Source organism: Pinus tabuliformis, chromosome 3_2, assembly GCF_031772625.1.
Source record: "Pinus tabuliformis cultivar Carrire ecotype Pingquan chromosome 3_2, CPIR1, whole genome shotgun sequence".
Taxonomy (NCBI): domain Eukaryota; kingdom Viridiplantae; phylum Streptophyta; class Pinopsida; order Pinales; family Pinaceae; genus Pinus; species Pinus tabuliformis.
In genome coordinates, this window is record NC_142302.1 from 136,878,880 (window position 1) to 136,898,206 (window position 19,327).

A 19,327-nucleotide genomic window follows, 5' to 3' on the forward strand; every position below is an offset into this window, starting at 1 on the left:
GGTAACCTCAAAGAAGAGGTTTAAAGTGATTGAAAAACAATAAATTTTGATAACCCCATCTTCATAAAGTATCCTTGGATGTCCGGTCTGAATACCCTATATCCTTAATCAAGGATTAAGGGACCGAGTGTGCTACATCCCAAATAACAATAGGCAATGCCATGTAAAGACTAATCATCAATTAAATATTAACCACCAAAATATTAACATTTGAACGTCAACAAATATTAAAAACTCCCTAATAATTTGTAAATCAAGTAAATTGTTGAATAGAAGAAAAAGGTGATAGTAAAAAGTCCTTAGGGAAACTTCATACATTTCATTAAAATAACAAGAAAAGGATAACATTGGCTTTTTTCAACAATATGCGGGGATAAATGTCAAATGTTTTATATCAAGTTAATAAAAGGACAAAAGACATTTAAGACAACAAATACCAATGTGACATGGATCCTTAATCCACCCTCTAACTTTTGCAACATACCAATTGCATTTAGAGCATGTCAACACAATCGCAATTGTTAACCACATTGGGTCCCTAATCCACCCCCTTCATCTACAGTTTGCAACATGGTAATTGCATTTGGAGCATGTGAAGACAATGGCAATTGTTAAACATCTTTAAAATAGAAACATCAAAATAAGTTCTTTGTGAATTCCTTCCCCATCTTTTTGCAACCTCTCTCTTATGCTCAAATAACTCTAGACCAATTTTCAAGAGTTCATGCAACGTGCAATATTTGAATAAGCATTCTAATTTGCATAAGCTCTTGTAACAGTTTGACTCATCACTCCAACATTATAATATCTTTATAAAAGAATATGATCTATAGCAATGAATATGATCTATACCAAGGATGTGCATCATCCCATAAATTTATATGGCCACATACAAATCATCATTCATCTTTAAGTCTTTGGAAACCAACGATGTCCATATCGTTCTACCACTCACTTGTTGTGTGACCTCTTTGTCAACCCAAGATAATAATAGGTCATCCTTTACCAATAATCCAAACTTCTAATTATTTCCTTGTGTGTTTCGAAGATACAAAATCCAAATTGGGTTCCCCTTTACAAACAATATAATTAAGCCCAAATTCATAACCAGAACCAGGAAAAGGCTTGAGCCTTACAATAAGTCCCTTCCCTCACAATGACCAAGGGGCGGGGTTGGAGTTGTGCAACTTCATCTGCCACCTCTCCCCCTCCCTAAGTGACTGAAATAAGACCCTTCCCTCACAGTGAGGGAGGGAGAGGGCCTTACGTCATAGTAAGCAAGGAGCAGGGTTGGAATTTTGACTTCAAACCACAAATACCTCTTAAGTGAGGAAGTTCCCTCACACTGAGCAAGGGGCAGGGTTGTTATGCAACTTCATCCCCACTCCATCCCCCTTCCCAATCTTACCAGGCTCCTAAAAATTAAGAAACTAAGAGGGACATTTTTTTACCTTCTGGTTTGTTTTTATCACATTATCCTTCAACAAGCTAAAAAGAAACTTGTACCAATAGGATAGAAATCTTGATAATAAACAAGTGAACGGAGTATTGGGTTCAACTCGGGTATTTTACTCCAGTGGAAGAACAACATTGAATCTTGGAAGACTGTCGTAGCTTGGAGATACATAACAAGGTTTTCTTTGGAGAAGCTATAAAATGGGGTTATCATTGAAATATTTGTGGACAATTCCATAAAATTTTGACCTGAACTAATGATAAGTCACTGCATATGTATTGCATTTTTCAAGGTTTTCAAGTAAAACCTGCTAGGCGTATGCAAAACCAAAGAATACAAGATAAAAGAAAAGCTACATTTCTGAAATTCTAAGAGATATATTTGATAATCATGACCAGTATAAATTTTCATTGCCATTGTATGGGATAACATTTTGTTCCATAGTTAAGCCTCCAATATTCAACGTTAGGAAGGTTACGAATCAATATTCAGTGTTAGGGAAAAGTAATGTAGACGTTAAAAGAACTTGCAAACTATATCTACTATAACTGCAAGTGTTTCTAAATAACCACTGTGTACATCCATAATATCCGTAAAACATGCAAACCTAAGATCCAAATGTACTGAACGTCCACCACAGTTATAATGAGAGTTCTCTGTATTCAAGGATAAAACTACGTTCTACTAATTACAAGTGTTTCATAATACCATTTTATCAATAAAACAATGTATGCCTAAGATCTACATGCACTGAACTTCCACCACAAAGTAGTAACGAGATTTGCAACCTTCTTATCCTCTGTAGTCAAAGATACTCTAACAAGCATGGTATGAACCTTCATAATCAGAAAAGCAGTGGCACAACAAAACAGTATATAGTCTCCCTGTAGCTAACACAAGCTGTTTGAAACATGTTAAATTGTTTAGACCAAGCCACGTACCTAACCATATTCCTTTGGCAGAACCACACATACGATTCATACAAAAAGCCACCATTCCTGCTCAGCCAAAAGAAAAAATATTCATATTGAGTTTTCTAACTCTATTTTTGATAGCCTGCTGGAGGGTATCCAGAAGGAGGGTATCCCGAAGGAGGATATCCTTGAGGGGGATAACTCTGTGTTGGGTAACCATATGGCTGTGGATATGCTGGCTGACCATATGGAGGCTGGGCAGGATAGGGCGCATATCCAACAGTTGGTGGGATATTCTGGTCAATGCGAGACATCTGCTGCATACCAGGTGCTTGCATTACCCTTTCAACTGGTCCAAACTTGCCATCACGCTTGTCCAGTTCAACTTTGTGTTGTGTCTGTGGAGTTGCAACCAAAGAAACAATTAAACACAATTGCTAAAGACAAATGTAAGACAGGATGTTTTTTATCACCAGCTATTTAAGGACGCACTTACCTGCATGCATGCACAAACCCTGCGGGATAGATTATAAATTTCCAGTTAGATTTACAACATTGATAAGAACAAGATGATATAATTAGCCAAGAAACAAAATACCGTCCAAAAGATATTCCAAGACTTGATGCAGGACACTTTTTCCTTAACTAATAATGAACAATTGAACAAATCAAAGAATCTATCAGTGCTATGGTTCAGATTTAAACATACGTGCAGTAAACACCATCTGACAAACAATTTAACAAATTTGAGGCAGCTTGAAGTTCATCACTGCCAACAATACATGCAATAATAGAGAAGATACAAGCCAGCTGTTGGAGAACAAACATGAAGCCCTGCAATGCCATCAGAAAGACCATTCTCTATTCAATTAGAAAAATGCAATTAATCACTAAATAATCATTGCACGATTATAACAAGAGGAAAAATAAAGACAGTATAATTCAACTGTTGAGAATTAATTGTTGAAGTTATAAACATGAACGACATGTTTCCCACTTACAATGATGCAATTGTCACATTTAGTTGTCTGGATATTGAATTCATCTTGCAAAAGGAACCGAGTAGAAGCAACAGAATTTCCAAAGCAGCAGAAAACCTGATAAATCAGAAAAATGTTGAGCATAAAAATCCATATCCAAAAAAGGGAATCTATACAATTCTATAAAACTTACTGGTTAAAGCAGAAAGCCAATGCATATCACAGGGACTTAGTTACCAAAACAGAACACCAGATACGTATTTGCAAAAGGAAATTAATGTGTGGCTGCTAGGGGCCATTAGTATTTAGTATTTACATGTTTTGAAATATAAGTAAACAAAACAAGGCTGCATTGTCAAAGGAGCACAATTGCATAATCCTTGAAAGACAGCCCATCGTCTGGGTGTGTTGATGAAAATATCAAGCTGGAAGGGATGAGAAAAAAAGGCAATAAGATAGACCTTATCTTTGACATTTGAAATGCCGCCTTTAAGTATTCTTATGTACAACTTTAATATATAACTGAAAATTTCCAAGGCTCCATTTTTCTAGCATAGTTCTCCTCTCCATACAGAACATTTCTCCTATTACAAAAACATACTGAATCTCATGCTTCAGCAATCGCAATTTGATAGACATTCCATATCATTTTGTAAATTTTGCAACTTTTTCAGAAAATAAGTATTTTTTGGCCTTTGCATCAAAATCTATAAAATTGCAAAGCCCACATAGAATACGATGCCTACACATTTCTAAGCTACTACGTGCCAGACATTTCTGCATAAAACCTTGTCCTCCATATTACACACTTTCTATAGTGATAGGCAATTAAAAACAATAGTTTCAGTTTATGTATTCTAGTTGACAGGAAGCCTTGGTGGCTTGCCTAGACACTGCAGGATGCACAGGAGCAAGTTGGAGCTTTGGATACATCCTTTTGGGTGATTCATCCTACTAAAAAGTTCCTGAATTATGTTGCACTGATCTAGCATCATTGCTGGAGAAACTTCTAGATATAAGGAGGCAGAAGATATGACAAAATGCCATAGTGGAGTATAACTCCATCATGAAGATTGGTGTTTAAGAGTATGCGCCAAGACCAATGGAGAAGTTTGGGATTGAATCCAAGTAGGGTTGTACAAGGTGAACAATGCAGTAGATGACAACATATAAAAGCACAAGGCTCAGCTAATAGAAAGAGGATCCTCTCAGAGAGGAAGTTGACTATGAGGAGACCTTTGCTCCAATTGCCAAATTTACTTTCATCAGGAACATGATGTTTTAGCATCATTTTTGGTTGTCAATTATATCAAATATATGCAAAGACAGTGTTCCTTAATGGTTTTGATTGAAAAGAAAGTATACATCAATCATTCGAGAGGCTTTCAGATGCATGGGCAGAAAACCTACGCATGCAGATTGGAGAACACTCTTCATATGCTAACACAGACATCACATGCTTGGTACTCAAGGATTGAAGAGTTCCTACTAGGTTTGGACTTCACTAAAACAGTTGCAAATCCCAATCATTATTATTATTTTAGAGTTGATCTGCTCGTTTTATTCCTGCATGTATCTGATCTTAGTTATGAAAAGCTCATAGCATGGTACAAGAAATGGTTGGCATCCAAGTTCAATAATCAACATGGAAGACATCGGCCTTCCGTACTATTTCTTCAGTCTAGAGGTTTGGCAAACTCCAAGTGAGGTCTTCCTCAGGCAGTGCAAGCATGCAATCAAAATTCTGAAAAGATTTCAGATGATGTATCGTACACCCATGGCTATTCCTATCATCTAAAATCTTCTGTTATCAGAAGATTTGGTAGATCCATTTGTGTACAAGCACTTGATTGGTTCCTTTATATACCTGGTGAATACCAGACCTGATATTTGTTTTGTAATATACACTTTGAGCCAGTTTATGGTTGAGCCATGGCAGATTCATGGGGTTGCTACAAAACACATGCTCCAATGCTAGAGGGGCAGATTAGAATTGATCTGAGGTATGTTGAGACGGTGAGTTGGTGCTGCATGATTTTGTAGACTGACTAGGCAAGTGATGCAGATGTCAAGAAGAGCACTTCAGCACTCTATTTCAGTTTGCGTTAAAGTATGATATCTCGGTTCAATAAAAAGCAAGAAACAGTGGCACTTAGTTCAACAAAGGCAGAATACATGACAGCCATCTCTGTGCTAGTTATGAAGCTCTCTGGCTTATTCAGTTGATTGCAGGGTTGAGAATCAAAGTTGTATTGGACTCCAAGGATCTAACAATTCACCACTGCCCCAAGAACATAAATATCCAGTACCATTTCCTCGGGGATAAAGTTCATAAGGGTACAGTAATCCTAGAATATGTTCCTTCAGATTCAAAGATTGCAAGTATCTTTACAAAGCCCCTGGCTAAGGGGAAGTTTGAGATGCTGAGGAAAACACTAGGTTTGCTGGAGAACACCTCCTCAGAAAGAGAGTGTTTAATTTTTTGACCTTTGTGGGTCAGTTCGTATTCTCCGACAGTGATGGGCTCCAGTGCCATTGTTCTTGGTTCTGCTGCAGCAAAAACAGGTCAGTGTGCATGTGGGCACAACATTAGTGGAATAAAGGAAGCTCTCAGTGATTATATAGGAGAGAGATGGAGAGATCGCCTACATGCCCCAACCATAAAACATTTTCCAAATTAAATCGTTGCTCAAATTTTGCATTACAGTTAGAGTTTATTTTGAATTTAAATGCATTGACTATCATTATCAAGGCTGCAGGGGAGCAACCCCCATGCCCCCAAATCCACTCCCGAAGCACGCTCTGAGCAGGACAGCATCGAGAGCGACCCCGGGAGCACGCTCCTTAAAAAAATTTGCACTCCCTGCCAATTGGGGAGTGATAGAGGGAGCGATCACTCCCATATCGCTCTAGGAGTGAATTTAAAGTGTGGGGAGCAATATGGAGTGATCGCTCCAGCAAGATAATAATTAAAATTAACTAATTACAACATAAGAACAAAAAGAATCAAAGAATTAAAGAAGAAAAAAAAAACCCAATAGAAAAAACAAACAAAAAACTCCCACCCTGCTGAGAGGCGCACAGCATACTTAGAGGAGAATTCTTTTTGGAGGCAAAAAGAGGGGCTAAAAGAATAAAAGACCTCCTCCCCTCTCACATTGTATCATTTTCATGAGCTTGAGAGAGATTGAGGAGCTTGAGAGAAAGGAAGATTGAGAGGGTTTGTGCTTGAGGAGCTCGAGAGAAAGGAAGATTGAGAAGGTTTGAGCTTGAGGAGCTTGCAAAAGAGATTGATGGTTTCCATTTGAGAGAGCTTGGGAGATTGAAGGCACCTCCATTAGAGAGCCAAAGAGGTCGGGTCTAATCCCATTCTTTATTTTTCCATGTAGCATTTGTGTTTTTTATATGCTGAATGAAAGATGTTCTCTTCTCCTACGCTTTCCCAATTCACATTCCTCCTTAATTTATTGCAGGCAAGAAACTCAAACTTCACCAAACATGATGGGTATATGGCTTAGCCTTCTCTTGTTGGTTCCTTTTTTTGTTATGATGATGATGATGATGATGGTGAGGAGCAGAAGAAGTTATGAAGATGATGAAGAAGTGGGTAGTGGTGGATTAAGAAACCCTAGGGAAGAGTACCAAGAGGAAGAGCAGGAGGATAATGAGAGTGGAGATGATGATGGAAAGAAAACCAAGGTAGACCAAACCCCCTTGTGGAAATATGTTACTAGCCTTGCAGAAGGGAAAGGGGGTGCAACCACTAAATTTACATGCCCCCATTGCAAAATCACTTACACAAGTTCATATACCCATGCCAAAAAGCATCTTTGTGGGAAAATGGCATGGGATGGAACTAAACAAATAGGAATCAAAACTTGTATATGTGTCAACACAACAAAGAGCCAAATACATAAGGGAAGAGGAAGCCCAATACAAATCTAAAAGATCAAAGGGTGAAGATGAACACGACACCACTAGCCCACAGAGAGCAAGAACTCCATCAGCATCCACCCACGGTAGTGGATACGGAGCCACAAGAACAAACATCTCTTTAAGGCGTAGAACAATATCAAAATTCCTTGATCAAGGGTGTAGGGATGACGTGGATGCAAAAAAAATCAGTTTCTCTTCGCATGTGGGATACCATTCTATGTTCTTTGCTCACCTTATTGGCATGAAATGATTGCCACAATCAACGATTCCCCTAAAGAATACAAGAGCTCTGGGTATGACAAAGCTAGAATCGTGGGACTTGATCGTGAAAAAGCCAAAATAACAAATGCTTTGGGTAAATTTGCAAATGCTTGGAATGAATATGGGGTATCCATTGTATTTAATTGTTGGACAAATGTAAAAGGAAAGCCATTGATAAATGTTCTTGGTGTCTGCCACTGGCGCAGTCTTCCTTTCATCGCATGATTACTCAGAAAAGTTCAAGACTACCATCAACATCACACAACAATTAATTCAAACAATTGAAAGTATTGGGCCATACAATGTCATCCAAGTCATCACTGATAATGCTTCTAATTGTAAGGCAATATGAGCAATCATTGAGAATAAACACCCTAACATATTTTGGTCTGGGTGTTTGGTTCACACAATGAACCTTTTGATGCATGACATTATTAAGATGAAGGAACCTCAATACAGATGGATTGGTGAATTGTACAAGAGAGGCAAGATAATTATAAAATTTATTACCAATCATAGCAATACCCATGGCCTTTTCCGCAGTCACTCAAGGTTGGAGTTATTGAAGATTGCGAAGACTAGATTTGCTAGCAATTACCTCACCTTCAGGTGCCTTTTGAAGGTAACAGAGTCATTGGCTAGCATGGTATCAAGTCCACATTGGCAGGTATTAAAGGATAGGGTTGCAACTGCAACTGACAGGGGATATTTTGAAGAGGTGGAGCACACCGCTCTTGATGGTCAATTTTGGGCAAATGTGAGGGATGTTTTGCAATACACCAAGCCCATTTATAACATGATTCATTTTGCAGATACAGATGCACCAGTGATTGGGGAGGTGTATGAGCAGATGGATAACATGTTGGGGAAAATAAAAGATATTGTTCAGCCGAAAGATCCCATCTTGTATGATCATATTCACAAATATGTGTGTGCACAATGGGATAAACTTAATGTTTCACTACATGTCTTGACGTATATCCTTATGCCAAAATATTACGTTCCATCTTGTTTGGACAAACCTACACCTGGGAGTGGGGTTAGGATCAAACCCCCTACAAATCCATAGGTACAAGTAGGGTATATGGCAGCATTAGACAAGTTGGTCCCTAACAAGGAGTGTGCTAGATTGCATGGAGAATTAGGCAAATACGTTAGTCAAACTGGAGTGTTTGGTTCTTTGCATGCAATCGAAGATAGGGACAAAATGAATCCCACTGAACGGTGGAACACGTATGGCTCTGGGGGACCTTCAACAAAATTGGCAGTGATAGTGCTTTCACAGGTTCTTAATACTTCTTCTATAGAGAGGTGTTGGAGCACCTATAGCTTCATCCATAATGTGAGAAGAAACTACCTCAATGAAAATTGGGTCGAAAGCTTGATTTTTGTGCACTACAACTTGAGATTGTTGACACATTATTGTGAGTAGGCTCGGGCTAATAGATCATGTATGACTTGGGACGACAACCCATATGAGGATAATTTGGAGGATGGAGCTATACATTTAAAAGAATTGGAAGCAGAGCTTTTGAAAGATGATGATCAAGCAGCAACAGCAACAGCCATGCCACCCCCATCAACCACTAGGAGTGCTCAAGTTGCACCAGCTTTGCCTTTGTCGCCACCTCCATCTGCAGCATTACGTGGAGGTCATGTGCCTTCTAGTTATGGCCGTAGTCACCCCACTATGTGGGAGGAGACTCAAATTTCACATGGATCATGAGAAAAGAAATAAGAAGTTTCTCGTGGAAATAAGAAATTTTAGAGTATAGATTTACATATCTTTTCTAGTTTGTACTTTGTAGTACCTTTTATAACTAATGACTCTTTCATATTTATTATGTTATTTTTTGTAAACAATATATGACAATTTAAGTTTGAAGTTTGAAGTTGGCATTTATAACTCATTGGTAATGAATTATGAATATGATGCTTCATGAAACGTTTCATTTCATGTTTGAAACTTTGATATTCTTTGTTATAGTTTGGTTACTGGTAATGGCTACAAGTACAACTTTAGTGATGACAAATGTTATATGTTAAATTTTGAAACTTTGAAAATTAGAATCGAGATGTTGCAACTTGTGGACCTATGGTTGATGAAATATAACTACTAGATGAATGATGTTATATGGTTTAATCCATGCTTTTAAGTTTTATCACTAATTCATCACTCTACATGCTTTTCTTGACATATATGCATCAAAATATATAAAAATATATATTATATAAAAATCACTCCCGACCCGGAAGCTTTTGAAATTGTCACTCCTCGCTCTCACTTCCACACCCAGGTAGCCTTGATCATTATAGGAGGGTGAAGATCCCTAAGACACCAGGCACTTGCATGAGAAGTTGAGGAAGGAGCACATCCCAATGAAAAGTGTGCATGCATGTATGCCACAGTTATCCTCCAATTAGGTTGCAATATATCTGGCACTTCTATCCATGCAGAAACACTGGCTCAAGAGACCAAGGTTAGTGTTTCATTGACTCACCTTGGGCACTTAATGCACATGATTAGAGACATAGTATCTCCCCCCTCTCTTGTTACATAAAAGAAATTTAGGGCTCACCATTGTGTGGGTTGACAAGTCTTTAATTTTTGAACTGTTGCAGTACAACTTTTCTTCTTTTAGTAGATAGAAGATACTGAGTGTTTCACATTGTGTATCTGCTGTTCATAATTTGCATCAGTGTGTGTTCATAGATTAACATATTCAGAGGCCGCTGTTTTGATTGAAGTTTTCCTTTTTAAGCTACTTAGGATTAAATTAATTCATATAAATGCAGAATATGCTTACCATGGTCTGAAATTTAACAATCTGGCCTTTAGCCATGTCAGTTACAAATTCAAGTTTGTATTTACATCGGTCTTTATGAATAGTTTGATTAATCAGTTTCCAAAGACCAACAGTTGATTAACAAACAGTTCAAATTCCCTGCGGTTGGAACAGTTGTGACAGCTTGACCTCTAGAGATGGTGCATAAAATCATGATAAGAACTTGGAAGGATGTTAAGGGGACTTCTCTGGCTCTTGGAACATTTGCATGCGTTCATGATTATGGAATTTTAATTCAAATAAGAAGCATTGTAAACAGGCCCTGCTGACCCTTTTTTAATTCAAATAAGAGGCATAGTAAAAAGGTGCTGCTGACCATTAGAAGAATAAATTGAGGTGGACAGATTGAGACTTCTCCGAATTTGGCATTGTAAGTCCAACGAGGCCCAGTGCATTTGACCAATTCAATTGAATAAAAATTGCTTCAAAGTTCCTTCCTGTCTCTGCAAATTGGGGGGCATGTTCATAATTTCTTCTGTAACTTTGATTGTGTGCTTGGATTGCAAAGAATCTAAATCAAATTAGAAAATAGGTCAGGAAAAGCAGATAAACTGGAAGTTATATATCCATAGGTTAAAGGTGAATGTATAGCTTTTTATCTTATTTAATAAAGCATTACATACAGAATTTTAAAAGTGTGCATATTAACATGCTCCTTTTGTTTCTTAGTAGATGAAACTATGCATGGAAAACCCTATGTTGCACTAGTCTTCGGGATGGGGGAATGGCGGAGAATGGAAGCGCACCACCAAATTTTTCATGGGACAGCAATTTTATATATATATATAAAGAATATTAAAAAAACAGAATTCACTATTAACATTTGTAGCTGCTTCAAGCTTTTAAGCAAAACAAGTTATACTATATAGTATTATGCACAGCCTTTACACTTTCCCATTCTGAAAAATCTTAGCAATTTAAAATGGGCTGAGTGACATTCCAAAATTGGCTGTGAGACAAGCAAAATGTAGTTTAGCTTTAAGAAACTTAGATGTAAACTATTTTGAATTTGCAATAACATCCATGAAGGGTCTATGAGGCAAAGAATTCTCTCTATAGCAGCTTTTCTTCCTCATATTTCTTCTTAATGATGATTATGTTAAACATAAAAGGCATTCCCTTCTGAATAAGTTTTACGAACTTTTATATGCAAGCATGGTTGGAGAAACCCTGATGGCGGCCCAAACTATCATTGTTGCGTCTATGGCACTTCCTTTAACATTATCAAATGGCCACCATCCATTTGAGTCCGAGTTCAAGGGATCAGTGGTTTGAATCTCAAGAGGGCATATTCCTTTGCGCCTGCAGCCCGACCGCTGACCGTTATCGCAGAGGCCAAGAAGGTCGTCATCATGCTCAAGGGGGGTTCACAAGTCGAGGGCATCATCAATCTCTTGCAAGAAGATGGCGATCAAATTGAAAAAATGCCAGAAGAACCAGATCTAGTCGAGGTTGAGCAGAACAAGGTAAAAGTTTTCCTGATATGTGCCTTTTTTGAGCCCATGTATGCTATCGAATCAGATCAGGCAAGTATTGCCCCATTCCTCTGGTTTTTTCGGGCTGCAAGTTTAGATCCATGTGCACACAACCTCTGCAGCTCTCTGAATGACGCAGATCCACCAGAAAAAACCACTTGTTCTTATCGGTCTGGGTTGGGTGGAGGGTTGAAAGAGTTGGAACAAGGCGAGGACTTTCAAATTTTTATCAAGACCCTTAATGGGAAGTCCTTCCTTTTTTGGGTCTCTGATTTGGATTACGTGGTGAATCTCAAGCAGAGTACAGAAAATCCGCTGGGTTTTCCTGCAAATATATAGCATCATTTTCACAAAGGGAAGCAGCTTCAGGATCTATCTCAGCTACAAGATTACAGCATTTGAAGCAATTCCACCATTGTCTTGACTTTGAGGATGTGAGCGGGTGCTTCGGGATCCAGGAACCTAGGAGGTTTAGTCTCCTATAACGATGCGGCGCAAGGCAAGGGATCTAACCCATCGGATCTGCCACAATACAATCCAGGACTTTACATTGTCGAACAATTGCAACAAGCGCTCACCCTGGAGGTAAACCTAACAGAGGTAAATTACCATTTTTATGCTCTTCAATCCAAAACAATGATTTGAAGTTTCAATGGTTTTGGTCCAAGTCTGATGCTTTGAATCAGTGGGTTTTCACAACCTGGAGCAACAACTGCGACATATACATATGCTAGAAAGGCTTTTTCATTATTCAGATTGATATTCGAGACGATCTGGAGAGAGTATTGAAAGAAGGGCCTTGGTTTTGGGGAAGAGCATGTCTTTTCATCATCCCTTGGTTTCCCGATTTTGATTCAACAACAATGGTGGTCTCAAAAAAGCCAGTGTGGGTGAGGCTACAGAATCTTCCCTTGGAAACCCTTTGGGGTCATTTAAAAAGACAGATGTCGAAAGAATGGAGAAAGGGTATTTACCTTCGCTAAATCCTGTGTAGAAATAGACCTAAGTAAGGGTCTACCTGACCATATTCAGCTGAAACATAAAACCTTTCAGTGGGCCCAAATTATGGATTATGAAAATATGGCATTCAGATGCCCTCAAGTAAAAAAATACCCAAAAAGGAAAAATGGGTGGGCTCGCAAAACAAAGGGATGGCAGCCTTTTGATCCCTATGGAAATCATAGAAAACTCATCAAACCAAGAAGGGAGTACTCACGTACATGTTGGAAATGCAACCCACAAGCAGCAGGACACAGAATCAGAAGCGATCCAGGAACCAGAACAGCAGAAAAATGTGGCACACAAAGAGGATGGGATAGCGGGCACAAGAGAGTAAATGTTCCGGAAAGTTCAGATTCAGACAAAGAACACCCACCAGATATAACTGTGAGTGATTTGGCAATGGTTCCAGCAAAAGGTCCAGAGAAAGAAAGGAAAGAAAGATAAGTTAAATGATTACTATCACACTTAACTTCTCAGGTTTCCTTTATATTTTCAAATTTTCTTATGCATATTAAAGCCAAGAGGCTGCTCTTACTGAATGCAGATAGCATCTACAAAATGTAATTTTGTTTCTTTTTTCACAAGTTGAAATAAAATTACAGTTTTTTTCCATTGAATTAAAGGTTTTACAAACTTTTACAGCTGAAACCACTATAACATACTTTGGTTCAGTAAAGAGATTAAATTTACATTTCAAATTAAGCCTTCAAGGTGATAGAAATTTTGAGCATTCAAACATTTAATACCCAATCTAATTCACTACTATTTGATTCTTCAATACTTGAGGTTGGGATGGTGAAAGCACTTGCCCTGAATGACTCCTGGAAACCCATGTGCAATATGTAAAAGCTAAGATGACAAATGAGAAAGAACAAGAGAAATAACCACAAGGCTCACCCTTTTGAAATGCTGTCTTTCATATTTATTTTGGCATGGAGGCTTTGCTGCTTGTAATTTTGTCGATGAAAATACAATATTTAAATCACCAGAAACCCTTGTGAATGCTGAGTTCCATGTAAAAGAGGCTGGATTTCCAGACTAGCAACAAAAATGTAACATATGAGGTACATGCAGCAATTAATCATCTTGGGCCAACATTGTCAGAGGAAAAACTTCGGCAGATTTAAGTAACCACTTTCCCTATGGCGGTAACGCTCAAAGTAATCTAATTTCATGTGACTCTTGCTAGAGTTAGTCCATTCCTGCAAGTGTACTTGCTGAAGGCCCACTTCCCACTTCTCACTGGTCATTAAATCAGAATAAAATTTATCTGAGATACAACCAGTTTGGACAGGATTCTTTTAGACAAACTCTGTATCGATGACTGATGCTGAGTCCGACATCAGCTTTTTAACTGATTCCTTAAATTAAATGAAGATCGAGTAATGATAGACTTTTATGTCATTTTTATGGGAGTGCCAGTCTGCAAAAAAATAATATGAAGACTTCAAAACTAAATTTTGATTCTGGGCTCCAAGAACTACCATAAACATTAAAAAAAGTTGTCTTACCCCGAGGACCTCAATGACTGGTAGAAGAAACAAGAAAGATACCAACTTCCTCACTTGGAATGCTTAATATGCAAGCGATGAGAACTTATTTCTCTGGATAAAGTATACACACATGTTACAAAATATGGCAACATAGCCACATTTGTTAATTTGGCAGCTCAGTGACAAATTCCAATCATGGGACTAGATTCCTCTTTCTGAGAGGACTAATTTAGACCTTTGAAGCACTGGATTCAGACAAGGGAAAGTGCAATTTTGAAGCGAAGCCCACACGTGCACAAAAGGACAGGTCGGCCGTAAAAGCAAATTGGATACCTTTGGAAGCTTATAAATACAAGAGTGACCCTCATTTGGAAATCATCATCAAGCATCTTTTTCTTCTCTCTTCTTTGGATTGGTTCACACAAGTCTAAAGTGAGTTCGTGGAATTTAGTTTGTAACTTTGTACATGTCTGAAATTACAGGGTCCGAAGCTCACACGTGTGATTAGGGTTTTGGCTTCCAACCGCATGCTTGTCTCAAGGATTTTTTTGCTATAACCAAAGGCAGGCAGGCTCATCCGTGCGATTGGAACATCCCAACTGCATGCATAATTGTCCCTCCATGCGGTTGGGATCTACAAATTCAGTTTGAGAGTTCACTGCAATTGACCACAAATTGGGAAAGCTAACTCTGAAGTCTGAACAATATTGTTGTTGGGATCATATTTCTGATATTGTTGGATATTTTTGTATGGGCTCATTGTACTCTCTGTTGAACATTTTATGACAATCTAATAAAAGAAGAATTGCAAAAGGTTTTCCCCCTTGTGGGGTTTTTCCCTGGTCATTGACCAAATATTGTGTCTCTTATCTCTTGGTTGTCTTTCATTGTGCATTTGTATAATTGTTCTATCTACTATTGCTCTACTATCATTGGTTAATTGAAGAAGTGAAATTGTAATTTGGATGCTATTGGAAATTGTTGAAGTAATAGTTGCAGCATAGAACAATTCTTGATGAAAAATTAACATGGTAACAGAGTTGAGGTGAAGACAAGCCTAAGAGACAGAGAGCAAGAGCATCCATCCTCTAGTATCTATCTCATACTTCAAGGATAATGAAAAGTTAGTTGATGCATCTGGCTTTGCAGCTTGGAAGACCAGGATCAATGTCACCTTAGATGGGTATGATTTCATGGAATACATGGAAGGAAAGATTTCATCACCACCAAAAAATGCATCTCAAGCTGCCAAGTCCAAGTACAAGAAAGGTGAGATTATGTTATAAATAAAATATATATAAAATAATATAAATAATGCAAAACAATAATAATAATAATAAATAATGATTAGTTCCCCGGATGCGGGTATCTAAGGCTGCCTTCATTGCGATGGGACTGGAGTGGGCGGAGCAGAGCCGCCACCTGCCAGCCTTGTACGGCGGAGCCGGATCCATGTGGAGGGAGGATCACATGCAGGTGGGTTTAACTTGGTGTAAGGGAATGTTTGCTGGTAACATTAATATGTCGTCCATCTCCGCATGCGCTGGCTGGTATCAGCTCTTGGCTCCCATGAATGCCACAGTTATGGCGGGAGGGTCTCGAGACAAGGGAAAATGCTTATTAACCAGACTCCGCCATGGGTTTACTCTGTTGTTCCTTGTGTTGTGTTGGTTGGGCTCTGGCTCAGCTAGCTCGAAGCCTCCATGTTGGTTGGGCTCTAGCTCTACTTCTCTGACTCTCGCTGCGGCTTTGGGCTCCCGTCCGCTAGCCTATGTGTTTGGACTGAGATATATCTCTCTGGTGTTCTGTTCTGTAATCCATAACGGTGTTGTCTCTGCTGTCATGCCTCGGCTCCGCCAAAGAATGCTCAGCCGCAGAGGCACCTCTCGGGGCGCTCCTTCTCGCCCTTCTTCTGGTGATGCTACCTCGAGTCAGCACCCACGCTCCCACAGCGAAAGAGGGAGCATTCTGAGGCCCAGCCAATTTCTTGAACCCAACTCCCCAGGTTCCTCGTCTTCGCCCTCCTTCGGCTCAGCAATCTTCACTTTCAACTGTTCCCTTAACCATCCTCGGATCATTGCCCATGTTTCAGTGCTCTTTCTAGAGGAAGCCCAAGAAGAGGGCGAATCCAGTGTTCTTCGGGAGGACCAGGGAACAGTTCCGATGCCAATTGCAGGCTCCTCGCGAGACATGGAAACGCCGGCCAGCATCGTCAATGACACAATGATGGCGCCTGCGCCTCCGGTTTCGAATGAGAATGAGGAGGCCCAAGCCCAGGACCTGGCTGACGGTGGATGGTGCAGGATCGTGGAGGAGACTCCGGAAGTTTAATCAAGCTTTGCAGCTTCTTAACAGGTTATGCGGCCCAGTAGCGAGGGCTTTTTTGTCAAAACTCAATCTTTTGTATCTGCTGTTGTGTCGAGGTCAATCTTGTTTGTTTTTGTTTGTAAATCTGATAAGCTCAGGAAGGCTAAATTGTGTTCCTCTGGATCCCCTGCGCGGGACTGCAAAACATGGCCTTGTCCAACATCTGTGCTCTGGACACTTTTTGTATCATGCTGCCTTCCCTTCTGGCCAGCTGGTTCTTTTTGCTCGTCATGTTGTAATTTTACACTTTTAATGTGAATAGTAGAATAGTCTTATTTAGAAAAAAAAAATAATGATTAGTTAGTAATGAATAGGCATGTCTCTAAAGACATGACCATTTGTGAAGAGGTACCTGCCTAGGTATATAAGCAGGCCCAAGTTTGCGGGGGAGTGCCCCCCCACGATCCTGCTCCTGAGTCATTCTCCTTAATCTTCATTTTCATCCTTTAAATTAAATTTTTAACATTACCATAAAATGACTCCGAATGTTTGAGAGTGGTTCCGACCAGTGTTGCAAACATCTCGATAACATCCTGATTTTATCTCGAAATCAAAATTTTTTAGACTAGCCGATGTTTGCCGATTTTTTGGCCTAGCCGATGTTTGCCGATTTTTACTGATATTTTAATGGTATCTTGATTTTGCCGATGTTTGCCGATTTTTACCGATATTTTCCTGATTTTTACGATTTTTTGGTTTTCCAGACCCTTATTGATTTTATCCCCATGTCAATGTTCACAACATTGGTTCTGACCTCATTGGATTTCATATGGAGAAAATAGAATTTTATATTTCATTTAAAATCCAACAGACTTATCAATTTTTCAAGATTGGGGGGACTGCAATGTTTCCATTGGATTTTGTCATGTATTAGGGTATGGAACTCGTATTTAATCAAGAACACCAATCACTCTATGTACCTTGATCTTAGTGACATTGGTTGTCGAACTCCTCTATCACGACCCTCCTAAAAATGTATGCATCACTCAAAACAAAATCTTGGCTTGATATGCTATGCTTTTTCTATCGTATGTTAATGCTTAGAGGGTGATATTAATGACAAAGATCCCTATACAAATCCAGAGGTAATGACAAAGATACCTCTAGATATTAATGCTTAGAGGGTGATATTAATGACAAAGATCCTGATTTTCCAACAAGACTAAAAAATTAGACATTTCTCGTGGCAGCAAGAGGCCCAAGCATTAGCAATAGATAATAGATTTACTTGTCTTTTCTAGTTTCTAGTAGTTTTTATAACTATTGACTCTTTCATATTTATTATGATATTTTTTGTAAACAATATATGACAATTTAAGTTTGAAGTTTGAAGTTGGCAATTATAACTCATTAGTAATGAATTATGAATATGATGCTTCGTGAAAGTTGAAAGTTGTTTCATTTCATTTCATTTCATTTTATAACATTTCATTTCATGTTAGATATTATTTGTTGTAATGGTCACACTTAGCTTACAAGTACAACTTTGGTGATCAATGATGACAAATGCTATATATTGAATTTTGAAAGCTTGAAACTTTAAGATTGATGAATCATGAGACTCAATATGTTGTATGTTACTAACTTGTGTACGTGGTTGATGAAGACTATAACTTCTAGATGATTGTTGTTATATGGTTCAATCTATGTTTTTTATGTTTTTTTATATCTAATTCATCATTCTACATGCTTTTGTTGACATATATGCATCAAAATATAAAAAATATATATATTATATAAAAAACGCTCTCGTAATCGCTCCCAAACCGAGAGCTTCTGAAAATGTCGCTCCCGCTCCCAAGTAACCTTGAGCAGGCCCTCACCCTCATTTGTAATCATCTCATATCTCATCAATTCTTTTATACAGTATTCAATATACAATTACTTGTCCTACAATGGATGTATTTATCTTCAAAGGTATTTTGAAGATTATTGCAAGTATATGAACTTTGTTCGCTAGAGTGGTATCTGAGCATTCCTCTGAGTATACGAACTTTGTTCGCTACAATGGTATCTGAGCATTCCTCTGAGTATACGAACCTTGTTCGTTACATTGGTATCAGAGCCATGTCTGATCGGCCTTTGGCCATCAACCCATTCGTCAACCTTGTTGTCATCGCAACTGAAGTGTTTCACTACACAAGTGGAGTTTCTCCATTTTCGCCAATTGGCCCTTGGCCATAAAAGAAAAAAAATAATTAAAAATAAAATAAAAATAAAAATAAAGAAAAAAAAGAATTGAAAAAAATATCAAGGGAAAAAAAGAGGTTATTCAAAAAAATATATGAAATAAAAAATTAGAAATATATATATATATATATATATTAAAAAAAAGCAAATAAAACAAATTGTATAAAAAAAAATTAAAAATCAAAAAATACAAAAAAAATTACTTAAAAAAAAATATATACATATATATATATATATATATATATATATAATTCAAATCAAAAGTACAAAGTATTATTATAAGACTAAAAAGGGTTATTTTTAAACCCTAATCTCATCTCGAAAAAGGCAATATGGAGTCAATTACTGAAGAAGAAGAAAAACAAATTATAATCAGCAAATGAAAGAAGGAAAGATGAGCCCTATAA

At 38.2% G+C, this 19,327-nt stretch overlaps 1 protein-coding gene across 1 annotated transcript in view; it reads right to left on the reverse strand.

Moving 5' to 3' along the window:
* Positions 1–2,096: 2,096 nt before the first annotated feature.
* Positions 2,097–19,327, reverse strand: part of LOC149180198 (uncharacterized) — a 71,397-nt gene continuing 54,166 nt past the window's right edge. Inside the window, exons 6-9 of the mRNA XM_089415944.1 lie at positions 3,372–3,467; positions 3,080–3,204; positions 2,867–2,885; positions 2,097–2,768 (exon numbers count right to left, since the gene is read on the reverse strand). Of these exons, the coding sequence (XP_089272070.1) occupies positions 2,499–2,768; positions 2,867–2,885; positions 3,080–3,204; positions 3,372–3,467 (510 nt within the window). The 3' untranslated portion in view covers positions 2,097–2,498. The remainder of the gene's footprint in view (positions 2,769–2,866; positions 2,886–3,079; positions 3,205–3,371; positions 3,468–19,327) is intronic.